The sequence below is a fragment of the Miscanthus floridulus genome, chromosome 2 (genome assembly GCF_019320115.1).
Source record: "Miscanthus floridulus cultivar M001 chromosome 2, ASM1932011v1, whole genome shotgun sequence".
NCBI classification, from domain to species: Eukaryota; Viridiplantae; Streptophyta; class Magnoliopsida; order Poales; family Poaceae; genus Miscanthus; species Miscanthus floridulus.
In genome coordinates, this window is record NC_089581.1 from 5,049,944 (window position 1) to 5,066,983 (window position 17,040).

The window sequence follows — 17,040 nt, forward strand, 5'->3', positions numbered from 1 at the left end:
TTGTCTCGCGATTTTCTAATCAAACTGTACAATTAGTTTTTTTATCTATATTTAATACTCTATATATATATCGCAAGATTCGATATGATAGCTTGGGGTGAAAATTTTTGAAACTAAACCCGGCGTTGGTCTCGTCTCACGTTTGACGTCACGACGAATCCAGCTCCGCTCCAGCCTCTATCTACGGGCTCCGGCGGAACCCACTCCAGTGGTCGTCTCGTCTGACGTCTGGTATAGTCCTCCGGGCCCACGCCGAAGCGGCCACGGACGAACCACCCCGCCCCCGCGCGTAACACGAGAAGGACACGAGCGCACACTTCTCAACAGTTTTCCTCTCAGCCGCGACCTGTCTCTGTCTGTTCTTCCGCCCCCACCCACGGATCTCTCTCTCTTCTTCTCTTCCCCGCGGCCGCGGGAGTGTTCGTGTTCCTCATTCCTCCCGCTTCCTTCCCCGGCACTCCCTCAGATCCGCGCCCGTTTCCCCGATCCACGCGCCCCGCGACGCGAGGGGGCATTCCAGCCCTAAAGCGGCCGGTGAGCAGGCCTCCTTCCGCCGACGCGGACCACCTGGAGGGAATTTATCCTGGAGCCGTCTTCCTCCTCGCCTCCTCTCGCGGCGCGGCGCGGAGGCCTGAGTCACTTGGAGGTCCAGCTGTGTTTGGATTGATTTCTTCGTTTGTGGGTAAGGACGCACGGCTGGATCGCCCGCTCGGATGGTGGATTGTTCTACGAATGAGCTTTTTTTGGGGGCCTCTATAGGATCTTAGTATATACGTGTGACCATTCAGCGATCCAATCTAGATCACTCTTGCTGGTATATATACTCCAATCCCTCCGTCCACGCGGTTAGCTAAGCATTTGTTGGTGGATGGTGATCGGCGGGTTTGTAATAATAGCTGTTTATTTCCAAATAAATTGAGGTTCAACTAACTGAAACCCCATCCCCCTCGTTAAGTCCGCCCTTCCCGTGTGCTGAGGGAGTAAGGAAGCGATGTCCAGGTCGTGTCAACCGCTATGTTTATACTAGGACATAGAAATTGCTCGGTTAGGCCTGAAATCGATACCTTATATTATTTGTTTCTTTTGGTCATCACATAGTTAGGTGTGTTTAGTATGTTCTTCGCTCTTCCTGGGTTGCCAGTTCAGTTGTTGATATGCATTGCGTCTGCTTATTGTTACGCATTTCTTATGTTGAATAAATTTCCTCGTTATAATCTTTCTGCAGTGGCTAGGGGCACCTGGATTGTTTTAGCTGAAGCTGGTGGTACATGTGAATAGCAGGGCCTGTCTTCTGTCTCTGCTCTTGCTTCTAAGCAATGGCGAATGCGAGCAAACACTTGCAACCGTCAGGCAATGACAGGAAGTACCAGGGCATGTTGGTTGCTTCTCCAGCAAAGACTATTTCACCAAAGTGTGTGAACCGCATTGTGCCATCAAAACAACTGATCTTGGGTGGGGATTCAATAGGCCATGTGGTCTCATTTCTGATTAAGGTCGTTGCTCTTGAGGCAGTCAGAAGAGTTTCTAAAGCAAGATGCCCATTCATATGGAATTCTGTTCAAGCATTGCAAATCCTTGTGTATCCTCCATTTAGTTGGATCCAAAGATGGGCACCACTCAAATTTCTCGTGCAGGGAATTCAGGTTATTTGATTTCTCTGCTCTCCAAAATGGATACTCTTTATTTTCAAAATTAGTTAGTGCTTTAGCAAATACCACGTGCTTAGATATTGTATTATTCCTTGACGTAGATGAAAGATAGACGAGGGAGGGGGAATGCTATTTTGTTATCCATTACTACCTTCTGTGTACTTATTTGACCATAGTACTGTAGTACGTCAACATTGTCTCGTTTACTCACAATCTTAATAACATGTTTGGTTCTGATGTAAGTTATATAGTTTATTTGTGTTTCAAACATGGTGACGTGGAACAATTTTCTCTAGAAATCAACATAGATCAAGCAGCATTATCTTGTCAATAGGTTCTTAGGATGCTCAATTTTTCTTTCCATTGTGGCATATTTTAGCAGTCTTTTTTTGGTTCCAACACTACAGCAACAAGAACACTGGTTTAGGCGTTTGCTCAATTGCATGTTTTACATTTTGTAGCCTTGACAAATATTTTTATCCGTCCTTCGAGCCCATGCCAAGTCGAACCATGACTGGTCCAGAGTTAATCTGTAGTGAAATGTTCTGACTCACAGTCTTGCTTAATATATGAAGAATTCTACTTAGCTTAGAGCTGGCATAAGACTAGGAGTTTGGTTTGGGGGCATTGGGTGTTTTGCACAATGGGCTCCTTGCAACATCATCTGGGCTTCTAGACAGATTATGAAATCAAAAACATTTTCCTAAAATGTGGTAAGCGCTAGGCGAGGTGGCACCTAGCTCATGATCGCCATTAAGAGGCTATGCAGCTACCTTTTATGACAGTGACAAAAAATGGACATATCTTATTTAATGTACATTGCAGCACTTCACAAGGTAACCTGTACTTACTGTGGAACATCCCAGGTAAATTCATGTGATGAGTGCGCTGTAGGTGCCAATCAAATCTCATTTGTATCTTTTCCCTTCTTCGATACATTGTTGGATACTTGAATGGGTTGCATAACACATTCCAAAACAGCATTTTATTTTCCCAAACAAAGATCTCCAAGTAACTGATGATTTGTTCTCTACTGCAGAAACTATCCATGCCACTGTTGTTTCTGTCAGTCACAACAACAGTAAGTGAGCTGTCTTCCAAGCGTGACGATGAACCAGATAACAATACAGAACATTCTGAGACACCTTCTGAAACAAATGAAGTGGCATCAACTTCTGGCACAAGGTTGGTTAAAACTTGAGAAATAAGCCAATAATCAATAAATATCTCTTAGTTTATGAAGTGCTTTGCTGGTTTGTTGTCGTTGAATCATGATATCATACTATTCTAGTTCTTTTGGCATCCTATCACAGCAATTAGATAGTGGTATGGAAAGTGTAAGCTGGAAGGATTGCATATAATGCGTGGATGTATTGCATTGGCCCTCTCGGGCAGTATATATAGAGAGTACATAGACTTGGGGGGCAAGACACCTCCCTGGATACTTATGTCAATACATCCCTAACTACCAAATATACTCTTAACAAAAAGAAGTCTGCCTTGTTTAATAACACTGTGGGTTTGATTTGTTTTAGTGATGCTGCTGATGGCACAAAGGAAATCGTGCAAGAGAACTGGCTTGTGTTACTTTTCAGGGAGCTTGAGAAGCAAGGCATCACTTTGCCTGAGAGGTGCTTTCTGCTGTATTCTTTGCTATTCATGTGCATCATATTTGGAACTATTGGAGTATTTGTCCTTGAGTTAGGATCTGAAACACTATGCAGCAGGCAAAAAAGTTCATTGTACATTTTGCAGCGATTTTTTTTACTGTACTTCTGAATATGGGACATCAGTTTATCCTTAAGAAGAGAACTTTGAAAGTGCAGAAATATGTTACTGTCTATGTTGTCTGTGTGAGGATAGACGCAGCTTCTAAGTTCTCAATTTAATGAATTCTACACATTAGTTGGTATATTATGTTGGTAATCTTTTGATCTTGCTTGCAATGCTATTATCTACAAATAGAGAAGATATATAACATCATTTCGTTTATGAATGCTATTGCCACAGTACACAGTAGTCTTTTAATCAAGCTGCCTTTATTAGGAAGCTAGCACATGTCTGAAATGAGCATCCTGGTCCACACAACTGAGTCTAGATGGATGTTTCAGGTTTACTGAAGATGAGTTACGCAGATTTTATGTCGCTGCAAATGGTGACTTTTCAAGTTTACTCTCTTCGGTTAAGAAGACAATTCGTTGGAGGGAAACATTTCACATACTTACATTGCAAGAACTTGATAAATGGTCTCACTTAGTCTTTTGGCATGGATTTGACACGATGCTTCGGCCTTGTTTAGTAATTCGTCTCGGACTTGCATGCTCCAGCATACCACCTCGTGATAGACCCCGTTTCGGGCAAGCAGTAGGTAATTTCCCAAACTGTTCTGTCTGTAAATTTATTTATGTTCTTGATGATTATCATTCTCTACGTGATAATGTCATTATGGCCTCTTAGAGCTGGGTAGTCAAACTCACATCTAGGGTGGGCAATGTTTTTCCTGCTTGCAGTAATCTGCTTCTTTCAATATATCTTTTCTGCTAGCAACATATCTTCTATCAATGGAACTCTTAGGCTCAGTTTAGCATTATATTGATTGTCAAAAACATATCCTTCTCTTTGTTTCTTGTTTTGGTATAGGTCTATGGGAATTAGTTGAAAACATTTCTTTGAATTGAAGTCTTACTGTAACTGTCAAAACTCAAATCGATAAAGATCCCTGTAACTCAGTAGACATAGCATAACAAAATGGGCGCTACCGCACTAGCATATGGCCTTTGTTGTGCTCCCTGCCTCTCCCCTTGTTTACTTACTATGGAGAAGGTATTATGATTTGTTTTCATCTTTTGCTTCCTCTAATTGTTTGCAAGAAAAGTGGCTACTATCTTACTGATGTCTTTCAATTCAGTTTCTCAAATTGACCATGGTGTTGTAAATTTGACCAATGAAGAAGATTCAAGAATTACTGTTTTGCTGGATTGCCATGGGATTTCTCCATTCAGATTTCCAATGCAAATGATGAGGTCATTTATCACTGTAGTTCAAGAAAACTACCCGAATCGTCTTGGGGTATTGTTTGTTGTCCGCCTTCCTCCAGTTGTCAGAGTTATTGCACAGACATTTCTTCAAGTAAGATAATTATTACACCCTACTTGCATCTCATGCTGCTGGTTTTGTCTTGTGTATCCACTTCGCCTGTTTTATTTGGGTGATGAATATTTTTAAAACGACCTGCTTTAGTGATGTCTATTATGTTATAAGGTGACAAAATATTTCAAGTTTTTAACTACAACTGATGTTTTTTTAATATGTCTAGAAGTGCATTATTGATGATGCACTGTCAATTCATTGTAAGACCTGCCAGTTTTCTTGACAACACAATATCTTTGTTCTAAACATGCATGTCAGTTCGTGGAGATATGCTTTGTCAAGGATATACAAAATCTAGTGGCCACATGAAATCTTCACTCTCATATGGTAACTTGGAATGGTGACGAACAACACAATCTTGATGATTCACTTCAACTTATGTTTGATGCCAAAAGTTACCTGCAACACTTGTTTTTTCGACCAAAGTTGGTAGTCTAATCAGGATACAAACCAACCAAGGTTGACTACAAGTTAAAATAATCTGTAGAAAGGATCAGTTTAACTTAATAACTTTTCACTGGTAGATTGCAACATCACATGGTACTTATAGCTTAATTCTATACAGGTTTTGAAACCATCCACAAAGCAGAAGTTACGCTTTGAGGGAGATTCGTACAAGAAGACATTGGCAGAGTTCTTGCAGGTTGTGCCAGCGTTTCTGGGCGGTAAATGCAGCTGCCCACAATGTGAGAAGCCTCGTAATAGTTCAGTGATACAGGCAGGGGAAGGGAGCAGGAACCAGCCTCGCTTGGTCAGCGTTGATGACGGATCACCTGTCACAGACTTCGACTTCGATGAAGAAGAGATCCCATCAGCTTATAGCTGCGAGAACGCCATCAGGGCCGCAATAATCGGCCTGCTGATGGTGTGCATCTTCATCGCGGTTCTGGCTGGGATGAACGACCCCGCATCCGTTCCACCCAGTGCCTGAGAGCTATGGAATCGCCTACTCTCCTATAGTAGATCTTAGATTGTCTGTTGAGTAATAGAGTATATACATACATGTGTTGCTGCTAGGATGCTAGGGTGTTGTTTTCCTTGGCAACTTCTTCTCGGTTGTCGTCAGACCGCCATGATAGTGCTTTGTCTCAATATGAGCGCAGATGAATAATATCCTGTGTGTGGTAAATGTTGGCTCACAGTTCAATTTGAACCCTTCGATGTCTTTCTTAACGGGTTTGCTGTGGTAGGGCAATGTGATATCTCGTTAGTGTAAGTAAGAGTTGTCAACCACAAGACCACAACACATTGACTCGAATGGTTTCAGCTCTTTATATAGTTCATACAATCATACGTTGCGCTATGATAATCCTTTGCGTAGGGCGCACCTAATAGCATTTTTCTCCAGAGAGCGGAGTGCTATCTGCGCCGGGCCAGACTGCTGACTTCACCTCCCTCGCCAACCTCATTTTCCAAAACCAGGGTTGCCCTGTCCTTGCGGGGAAGAGTGGCGCCGCTGCTTCGCTCTCGCCTTTCCCTTCATTTTCCACTCCCACCTTACCCCCAATATAGGTGGCCGCTGGTGAACACAACGCCGAAAGCCATGGAGAGAAACGAAAGGTGAAGAGTGGGTCATACTCCAGTGGGATGCGGTGAAGCACTAGTGACTAGTCTGATGCTCAAGTCATGGGCTAGGAAGAGCTGCGGGAGCATGGAGGGCGTCAACAACGGCGAGCTTGACGCTGGGACCGCTGACATCAAACTCAATGGCGAGGGGAGAGGCAAATGGGGGTCGGCGGTGATGGCCTGATGGGAGTGTGAAGGGTGTCCTTACTGGCATGGCGTGCATCTCCAAGGAGAGAGGGGAACTAGAGGAGGGAGAAGACATGAGTGAAAATTTTGGTCGGGAGGAAGGCGTGCAAGAGGGACGAGGAGGTGAGAGAAAGGGACAGAGGAGGGGCATTCTTGTCTTTTCGCATGGGTCCTCTACGCTGACACGTTGAAAACTCGCGACACATACGCGAAAGTAGACAAAAAACGGTGATATGGCAAAAAAAAAAAAATCCCGATGGCAATTTTACAAGAATATTTGATAGGATGGCTTTTGACTGTGCATTATTTGATAGAAATGCAATAAATTAAATATCCAGGTGTTCAAAAAACTAAACATCCCTATGAGAAATCGCTTTTAGTTCTTAAATAGATACAAATTAAGTGTTTGTTGTGTCTCTATGGTCACTGATGTTCTTAGAGTGGTCGATAATCGTTTGGTTATGAATTGTTTACATGTAATTGCTTAATGGAGAACTTTGTTTGATCTATGTGAGATTAGTCTCGTAGGAATTGTGTTTTTTATGTTTCAATACTTCAAGTACAAGTTGTTATCTGAACTCATTCAGACTTGATGCTGTAAAGAAAATGGGGAAAATCCCTATGCGAAGCTAGGCCGTGAGTGCTCCAGGAAGTCCCACCACTGAGCCATCCGCTCATTCGCTTGCATGGATGATGTTGGTTTTGATAAATCTTGGCTTAATGAGTCCATACATTATAACTCTCCTTTTTCTCTTAACTTTATTATAAAAACGTGATAAGGCACAATTATGGAGAAAAAAAACAGCAGAAGAGATTTGGCGGAGGATCAAACCACGGGCTGCATCGGTCCCGTGGAATTGGCCCGGATCCCCGGAGGTTAGGGACACCCAAACAAGCCCTGACCGCGGTCTGTCTATATGCTGCAACCTTGCCTTTTCTTGTCGAGAGAATTCCTTATTTGACACTGGAAAAATGAGTCGTTCCTTTCTTTATCCTAAAATTTTCTTCATTCCCTATTTGACACTCACTTCAACTTTCGTTCCTAATTTGACACTGCCGTCAAATCCGTTAGCTAACGGTGTTAACTGGTCGTTAAAAAGACGTTTTTGCTCCTAGAAAAAAAAAAGCGGCGAAGCAAATTTGAGAGAAAAAAAAACCTGCGCCTTTTTTTTAGCTGGACGCATGCATCAGAGGCGGGCGCAAGTTTTTTTTTCTCTCAAATTTGCTTCGCCGTTTTTTTTCTAGGGGCAAAAACGTCTTTTTAACGGCCAGTTAACACCGTTAGCTAACAGATTTGACGGCAGTGTTAAATTAGAAACGAAAGTTGAAGTGAATGTCAAATAGGGAACGAAAAAAATTTCAGGACCAAGAAATAAACGACTTATTTTTCCAGTGTCACATGAGTAGGGATGAAAACAGTACGGATATTTTCTGACCGTATTCGAAACCGAATCCGTTTAGAGGGGTTGAGATCTGTCCGTATTCGAATCCGGATATCCAACATCCGATACCGTATCCGTATCCGAATACACAAATCGTATATTTATGATGTCGATATCCAATCGTATCATATCCGACATAGTTGACAATATCCGTATTTGAATCCGAATCCGGACAGAAATATGAAAACAAATATAATATCGGTGATATCCGTCCGTATCCGATCCGTTTTCATCCCTACACATGAGGAATTCTCTCTTTCTTCTTCCATTAACCCCCAGCGTGCGCCCCCTCCCAGCCCCCGCCTCCCCCCGCGCCCCGTGGCGACGACTGCCCGGCCGTAGCTGCCGCTCTACGCCAGCTGCCAGGTCTTCTTCGGGCCCTTAGCCGGCGACGAACACCACCAGGTACGCCCACCCCTTGTCTCGCCTTCCTGCTGTGCGAAACCGAGCACCCAAACCCTAACCTACTATTTGTATTCGGATCTGATCTAATTGCAAGTGTATCTGCATGTATTATGACTACTAAATTCGACTTTTTTGCAAAAAACATCGGGTGAGGGGACGGACATTTCGGTTTCTATTTCCATTTAGCAGTTGTGATATTTAGCCATTTTCTTATGCAGATGCTCTGAGCCTGGCTGCTGAAAGTTCCTTTTGGAGTTCGTTACATTAGGATTCGTTTTGATGACTTCATCAAGAAGCAACAGCAGGAGCAGAAGTAGAAGCCGCAGTCGCAGCAGGAGCAGGAGCCGCAGTCCTCGGCGAAGAGATAGGTTGCGCAGTGAACGTGCACCCCGCCGCAGTCGCAGTCGCAGCAGGAGCCGCAGTCCATACCGTCGCAGAGAACGGCGTGGCTACAGGTATGCTTCTGAGTTATGTCTTTATTCAGTGACTTGCTTTCATTTGATCTTTTGCTGACAATAGATCTATTTTTTGTATATATGTTACATGAGTGATTCACTGTAATGCCAATATAAGCGCACCCTTTTACACTATAGTTTGCTTATGTACATGTCCAAGCTCGCTCCATTGCTTAAATTAAAATGATTAATCAATGCTGCACTATCCCTGATGGTTCTGCCATAATAAAGTAACGAATCAATGGCTGCTTCACAGCCGATTTATGTCACAATTTGCTCTTGTTTCCATTTTTTTTAATTCCACAAGTTATGTGGGGGTCAGTTCTGTTTTGAAATAGCAATGTTTGGTCTGCTTCCATGATCTGTTCCTTTTTCCACTCTTGTAATTGGTCAAGTACATGAATGATTGCTCAGCATGAGACAATGTTTAGTAAATAGGATCAGTAGCTTACTTGTGTAAAGAAAAAAAAAGAATAGACTGTTCATAGGGTTATTTCATCAAACACTACATCAAAACCATTTTAGCATGTGAATTGTACTTCTGTAGAGGCATGTTCATGTTCATTAACATTAGAGTCAACTGATGTCTGGTATCTAGGAAGAGATGTTTTGAACTGTGTTTCTGCTAATCAAGTTAATGAATTTGGCACCTCATAACATCTGAGCCTCTGTAGGAGGAGTGGGGAGGGGAGATTGTGCTAGGTTGAAACACCTTCATGAAAATAGATGTAATATTTGTGGGCTTACCAAAATACCTTCTCATCACCTAACTGGGTTCTAATTATTCTCATCACCTAACAAGGCATTTCGCTTCACCGTTTTCTTTTAAAGAATGCACAATGTTGTGTATTTCTTTTTCTTCTATGTGAACCCTGGGAGAAATTGCACCGCTAGGGTTCATGCTAGCAGCCTAGCACCTCATAAGACCTACAGCTGGTGTGGAGTATCTTTAGGCACACACCATGGTTTACCACTGAAAGAGGGGCACATTGTTCTTATCTTTTACCAAGATAAGCTTTATCTTATGGAAATGGAAACATTGCTTTGCTCTTCATACATAGTTATGCCAATGTTTAATATCTTTTTATGTGAATCATATTCCAGGCTCATGGAAAATGAAACGTTTTTAAAATGAATGATTTTGCAGGGATCTTGTATGCAAGAACTGCCGGAGACCTGGGCACTTCGCTAAGGAGTGCCCATCTGCGCCTACGTGCAATAACTGTAATCTTCCAGGGTAAGATAAACCAGCAACACTCTTAATATAGCTGCATTCATTCCATTTTTTGTTGGAATCAAATGCATTTATGACCTTTTTTTTTCTCGAACACGCTTTTATGACTTATTGTTGTACAGAGTATTATTTTAATAATTCCCGCTAGATGCCATATTTCATTCTTGAGATGTTTGTTTGTAGTGGACCATAACTCTTTTTTTTTTTTCTACAGCCACTTCGCAGCAGAATGCACCTCACAAACTGTTTGCTGGAACTGCAAAGAGTCTGGGCACATTGCCAGTGAGTGCAAGAATGAGGCCCTGTGCCACACCTGCAACAAGACAGGTCACTTGGCACGTGATTGCCCTACTTCAGGGGCTAACGCTAAGCTATGCAACAAATGTTTTAAACCAGGCCACATCGCTGTTGACTGCACCAATGAACGGGCCTGCAACAACTGCCGTCAACCAGGGCACATAGCTCGGGAGTGCAAGAACGACCCGGTTTGCAACCTGTGCAATGTCTCTGGTCATGTTGCCCGCGTCTGTCCAAAGACGACTCTGGCTTCAGAGATACAGGGTGGCCCATTCCGTGATATCCTTTGCCGCATCTGTGGTCAGCCAGGGCACATCAGCCGCAACTGCATTGCAACCATCATCTGTGACACATGCGGTGGGAGGGGGCACATGTCTTATGAGTGCCCGTCGGCCAGGATATTCGATCGCGGGCTCCGCAGGTTCTGAGAGCTTTTTGCTGAGGGCTCCGCTTTGTTCTGATGGTTGAGTTTCACCAGGATGTTTCATTTGTTTCTGACAATATTGGAACAGTTTTCCTTCTGCCATGGTAGTTGAGGGACGATTCTGTAGGATGTGTTGCGGGTGAAACTCCCTTTTCCCTTTTAATCAGGATATATAGCCCTTTTGTAGGGGCCTCAAACAGTGCTGTAACGGATCATGTGAAAATTGCCAGGTCATGTTTAACTTTTGTGCTCATTCTCTGTTGCCTTTTGAGCACCTGTTTATCATACTCTGTTTCACACTTATACTGTACTGTAACGTCATGTAGAGCTGTGAAATTTGTATGGTGACATCGGTGGTTTGATCTGGACAAAGAGATGCCTGACAGTTTGACAAGAACATAATTTGATGAATGAGACAGCCATACCATGAAGTGATAAACCACGCAGAAGCTACGAGCGAAAACATCAGTAGAGGGTACCAACCCTCATTGTGCGAAAACATCAAATCCTCAATATGATTAACCTTAATCATACCATCATGGTGTCGTGGTGTAGTTGGTTATCACGTCAGTCTAACACACTGAAGGATCTCCGGTTCGAGTCCGGGCGACGCCACTTTTTTTTGTCCCATCTCGTGTCACAGAAGTACAGAACTTGCATCATGCAAGTCTGTTCCAGATTGTTGAGCAGAATTTCCAGATTTTTTTCCCTCCAAAAAAAAGTCTGGACATTTTACTCAACAATCTTTTTTTTCCCAACTCGTGTCACAGAAGTACATAACTTTTGCATCATGCAACTCTGGAAATTTTGCTAAACAATCGAGGGATTTGCATCACACAGACACAACACTACACTGGCCACAGAAACTTAAGCTTCGAGCTCGTGGCCACACAAACATTTCAACAATTGCTGAAACTCAGCATGATCTTCTCCAGACAATTGTCACCGAAACATGGTTTTATTCCCCTCTTTTCAAGTCCGTGTCACAGAACTCAACGTCCTCAACCCTGGAAATGTTGCTAAAGAATCTAGGGGTTTGGATCACACTACTTCACTGTGGCAAAAGGAACACTTGAAATTTTTCTGAAACAGATTAAGCCTCCAAGACAATTGTCACCGAATCATGAATAGGGAACATATCGATTACTTATTTGTAGTAAGTTGAACAGCGCAACACATGTCCATAGTCCATACATAATTGGCAGATAACAAGGAATTACATGATAGATCCAAACCTTCATGGTCTTCTGGAAGCCATGAGGACCTTTTTTACACAGCAACAAACCTGCAAATCATCAAGCAGTCTTTCACAGCACCAAGTCTATAATGGCGTACAAATCCACAGTAGTAGGCGAGTCCATGATGCATGATCATGAAACACGTGATGGCGGTGCGGTGCGCCTAGCGTGCCCGATCCTTGATCTGATCAATGCTGATTTCACTTGCATCTGTAGCCTGGAGCTCCACCTGAATGCCATTGAGCCCACTCTTGAACTTCTGGTTCGAGCTTGCGTAAAGCATCTTGCTCTTCACCTTTGCAGAGTCTGGGGACCTTGGAATTCAGAAGCAAAACATCTCATGAGTGAGCAGCTTCACAGCAAACAGCAACAAGGGATGCAAACACGAGGGTACAAGCAATACCATAGGATATAGAAGATCCTGCTCTTCTGGACATCCTCTGCAGTCACAAAGTCGAAATCATAGATTGCGTATCGGCAGTCATTCTCAGGGAGGCTGTTTGTGAAGTCCTCGTAGCTGGTAGTGCGATCCCCAACCTGGTCCACAACTATCTCCTTGAACTTGTCGTCCATCTTGTAAGTTATGAAGCGGTGCAGCCTCTTCGACTGCAGCTCGCCGAACTTCAGCATGCACTCGTCATTCACAGCGACACCCGATCTTGCATTTGCCTACGATCACAAGTTAAATCATGGCTAAATGGTAATACAACGTTGAAACTTCCCTTCAAAGTACTACGGTATTCGTAATTTATGAGACAGTTGCTTTCACACATTTTAGTTTGCATGGCAGAGCCAACTGTCCCCAGCATTCTAAATGAGGCTGCATTGAAGCAGTACAGAAACTGCTAATGTTAGATATTTCAGCTCATAGTCTTACTCTAACATGAGCGCACTAAGTCCCTATAAACACGGAAGGCATTTCTCTGGAGACGCCTAGTGAGTATTAGCAGAGTATACTACCAATAGAGATTCCAGCAAAGCTGCGCAGCTCCTGGTCAATGGCAGTGCCAGTGTGCTACTGCACGTCTGGAACCTATAGTCACAGATCCACACGAGAACCAACAGGATTACTGAGCAGCCGGTGCAACCCTAAGACGTCGAGACCCAAATTAGCAGATGTATTGCAGTCACACAAGCTACACGGGCGCTGAGACACACAGATCAATCGAGATTCCACCGCCACCACATCTCGCAAAACTTAGATCTAAACAGTTCGATTTCACACGCCACGGTGCAAACAACCACGGATCCAAGCGGCCGCGCACCGCTCTCCGGTCAGCAGCTAGTACTAGACGAAAGCACCCGACATCGAAATCACAGATCGCAGAATCCCGGTCACGCGTGCCAAGTTTCTGGCTCCAAGCGTCTCCCCCAGTCCCCACCACACACGGAACCATGAACACCCCCACGATCCGATCAGAATTCCCTCGCGAGGAAACCACGAATCAGCCCACGAGCAAGCCGAGCAGCTGCGATCCCCACTGAATCCAACTAGATTCGAAGCACTACGCTACCACCCCGCGAGAACAAAAAGCCCGAAATCAGGCGCGGAACCAGCACGCCCCCGCGCCGATCTGGGAGGCAACCAGAGCGCGCGGGGGGGAGGGGAAACGGAGGGGAGCAGGGGCCTTACCATCTCGGGCAAGCTCGCGCGCCGGAAGGAAGGGGGGCGAGGAGGAGGAATCCGCCGAGGAAGCGAAGCGAAGATGGGAAAGGGAAGGGCAGCGAGAGAGGAGGGGGGCTGGCTGCTGCTGTTCTGCCTGCGTGCCGAGTGACCAAGTCCTGCGGGGACGCCTCGTGTTTTGATGTGGTCGCCGGGTTTTCCACCGCGCAGCCCCCGTGCGGTGCGATGCGGTAATTTTAACCCTGTTTAAAAACTAATTTTAAATTTAACACTGTCTGTTTTTTTTAACTAACACTTTTGACTGCATCTATTGTTCCGGCACGGCCAAATACCTGTGCCGCGTCATACATAGTGGCGCGGCAACGGACTGACGTGGCGACGACCAGAATCACGATCGTTGACGTGGCAGGGCTCTACCGCGCCACCGATCTTAGCGTGGCAATGCAGGCCACGGAGCATGGCGCGGCTGGGCCAAATAAATATCGCGAGCGAGCCCGCCCGCTCACACGCACCCCTGCCCGCTCGCCCGCCGCCGCGCATCGCCCGCCGCCAGCGCCCGCACGCGCCCGCGCCCGGCCACTCCCTCCGTGCAGCGCCCGCGCCAGCCGCGCCACGAACGCCGGCGCGTCAAGGCCGTCCGCTCCTAAGGTACCTCCATCTCGATTTCATATTATTTTGATTATTATTGTTTTAGAATAATTAGTGATTTAGAATAGTTAGTAATTTAGGATAGTTAGAGTTTTATGATTGTTATTGATTTATGATAGTTTGTTAAATTTAGGATAGCTAGTGATTTAGGATGGTTAGGTTAGTGAATTTGTTTATGATTTACGTAGGTAGTTTTTAGGTTTGAGGTTGTGTGTTCCAGTATAGTTAGGATTTTGGGTTTAGGGATTGATTATGTATTTATTATTTAGTTTATAGTTAGTTATTTAGTTAGGGATTTTGGGTATAGATACTAGTTTATAAATGTCGGTACTTACTAGTGCGTGATGCGTCGATTTTGATGATTTTATGAAGTTTCGTCAAATGCTTATATTCCTAGTAAAGTTGTTTATGTTACTAGTGTGTGATATGTCTATTAATATTACTTTAAATATATACATGTACTTTTCATATTGTGTTCGTATTGCATAACAAGTAGTTCTAATTTTGCAATGCTACATAATCTTAATTTGAATACTCTAATGCTTAGTTTATCAATTTGTAACAGGATGGCCCCTCCCACGCAGCACCCGTTGTACCCCATTCTTGAAGTGAAGTACGACGACCAGCACCGAGCACACATCTTGAGTGACAACGACGCAGAGGTGGTCTTGCCTATTTTGAGGACCCGCACGCACACCAGGGCGCACCAGTGGGATGAGCGTTATGCGCCGTACATACGGCGTGCTGCTTCCTCGAGCTTGTCCGTGTTGTCAACCACGGTCTTCCGCCCCTTGACTCAGCACTACTTACTGTAGCTGTAGACAGGTGCGAGTGCATTCTTTGTACGTAAACTTTCTTGTAATAAATTTGAGACAACTAACAGTCGTTCTATTCTTATAACAGGTGGAGGCCTAAGACCCACACCCACACGTTCCACCTACCATGCAGGACGTGAAGGCTATTTTTGGCCTTCGGTTGGGGGGATTTCCAGTGACAGGGATAGTTGACAACGATCACTGGAGGGAGCTGTTGGCTCAGTTTACTGCCTTTCTTCCACCAGACAACGAGGCTTCTAAGAAAAATAAGTGAGAAATTAAAGCCTATTTAATACTTGCATTACTTTCCTGCGGCCATCGGGTCTCATTTTCTTTGGTAAGTTTCAGGAAAACTTCTGGTGTTTCGTCGTCCTGGATCACGGAGCGCTTTAATTACTTGGACCGACAGGCTGAGGAGGCTCAGATCGATAGGTTCGCTCGAGTGTGGCTCCGGCACTTTCTTGGTGCTTTTCTCTTCCCAGACGCCTCGAGCAACACCATCAGCTGGATCTTCCTTGACATACTACGTCAGCCGTGGGAGAACATAGCGGCGTACAGCTGGGGCAGCGCAGTCCTAGCATGGATGTATCGATAGCTATACGTTATCTGCCATCGCACCGCAGGGTATGCGAACCCTGGAGGTTGCTCGTATCTACTCTAGGTTTGGTGTTGGGAACGATGGCCCATTGGAAGGCCCCTTAGTACTGGTTTACCGGTAAGTACTTCGGTTCATTATATTCTTCGATATGGTTACATATGATGAGTTTATTAATGGCTAATTCATTATCGTGTTCAATGCAGCAATGGAACGGGCATGATACACTCCCTACAGCTCTGTTTATCTGGACGGAATCAGAGTTAGTTAGAGGGAATGTGAGGCGCAAGTACAGGGAGTACACAGACGGTCTCGATGTCCTAACACAGCACCGAGTTACGCTCTCTTTACTATCATACATGTGTCTTGTTCGATCTACACTATATCACAACCTAACTCAATTATGAAATGTTCAGGTACATTGGTGTCCTTGGGATGCTCCGGAGCTCCAGTACTATCTTAGTCCTGTCATTAGGGACGAGTCAGAGGAGTATCGCTACAACGTCCCTCTTATTTTCTTCCACGTGGTCGAGATTCACTTGCCCGTTAGGGTCTGTAGACAGTTTGGAAGAATGACAGGCTACCCACCACCGCTTTACTCCACCAACCAAGGATTGCACGAGTGCGTTATCGATTAATAACAAAGCTACAATTCAGAGGTATGTGTGGTACAACTAACATCGTTTTGTTACAGGTATGACCGCAGAAAGAGGTACGAGACTAAGGATTGGTGCGTGACACACAGCGCGCACATCCACTTGTGGGAGACCAGGGAACGACAGTCGGTCCATGCGGGTCTTCCATACGACCAGCACACCTTCGACGAGTACCTGTGCTGGCTTCACAGGTCTACGAGAACACATATCAAGCCCCCATACACTGAGGAGGCGATTGACAAGGACTCGGAGTAAGATGTGATCGAAGATGTGTACGGCGTTGCCACTAGAGAGGACACACAGCTACAGAGAGCCCCGCTACAAAGATACGTGGTAAGATACTTAAATGGTACAATTTGTTATCCATTTGGTATTAAGTATGTATACTAAAACTATTCAACCACGTTTCTATACCCAGGCGACACAATTGTTGAGGCTATCCAACGAAGGAGCGTTCCAGCTTTACGAGTCTAGAGGGCAGGGGCCAGGCATTCTCGAGGCTTTTGTGGAGGTAAACATAAACTAGTCCGTTCTGAAATTGTTTCTTTAGTGTATATGCGTTTGGGAAACACACTAACTTTAACGTCTATTTATGCAGAAAGTGAAGAAGAGCTGTAGGAAGCTAGCTCAAAAGCTGAGCTGCATGGACACTCCTT

General features: G+C 44.6%; 3 protein-coding genes and 1 non-coding gene across 4 annotated transcripts; 3 read left to right on the forward strand and 1 right to left on the reverse strand.

Annotated features, from left to right (window-relative positions):
* Positions 1–319: 319 nt before the first annotated feature.
* On the forward strand, positions 320–5,972 carry LOC136515570 (phosphatidylinositol/phosphatidylcholine transfer protein SFH10-like). Its single transcript, XM_066509122.1, has 7 exons — positions 320–682; positions 1,226–1,643; positions 2,689–2,834; positions 3,185–3,280; positions 3,761–4,017; positions 4,558–4,778; positions 5,365–5,972. Exons 2-7 carry the CDS (start codon positions 1,317–1,319, stop codon positions 5,728–5,730), a joined length of 1,413 nt encoding a protein of 470 aa, XP_066365219.1. The 5' UTR covers positions 320–682; positions 1,226–1,316; the 3' UTR covers positions 5,731–5,972.
* A 2,285-nt stretch (positions 5,973–8,257) lies between these two features.
* LOC136515579 (zinc finger protein GIS2-like) lies at positions 8,258–11,093 on the forward strand. The gene is made up of 4 exons (XM_066509129.1): positions 8,258–8,398; positions 8,617–8,853; positions 10,001–10,090; positions 10,302–11,093. Exons 2-4 carry the CDS (start codon positions 8,678–8,680, stop codon positions 10,810–10,812), a joined length of 777 nt encoding a protein of 258 aa, XP_066365226.1. The 5' UTR covers positions 8,258–8,398; positions 8,617–8,677; the 3' UTR covers positions 10,813–11,093.
* Positions 11,094–11,348: 255 nt separating this feature from the next.
* TRNAV-AAC (transfer RNA valine (anticodon AAC)) lies at positions 11,349–11,423 on the forward strand. Its single transcript has one exon. It is a non-coding gene; the product is annotated as a tRNA-Val (tRNA).
* A 511-nt stretch (positions 11,424–11,934) lies between these two features.
* Positions 11,935–13,865, reverse strand: LOC136515588 (actin-depolymerizing factor 3-like). Its single transcript, XM_066509134.1, has 3 exons — positions 13,680–13,865; positions 12,450–12,715; positions 11,935–12,360 (listed from the first exon to the last, which is right to left on the reverse strand). The coding sequence occupies exons 1-3, from the start codon at positions 13,680–13,682 to the stop codon at positions 12,210–12,212; spliced, it is 420 nt and encodes a 139-aa protein (XP_066365231.1). The 5' UTR covers positions 13,683–13,865; the 3' UTR covers positions 11,935–12,209.
* Between the last annotated feature and the right edge of the window lie 3,175 nt (positions 13,866–17,040).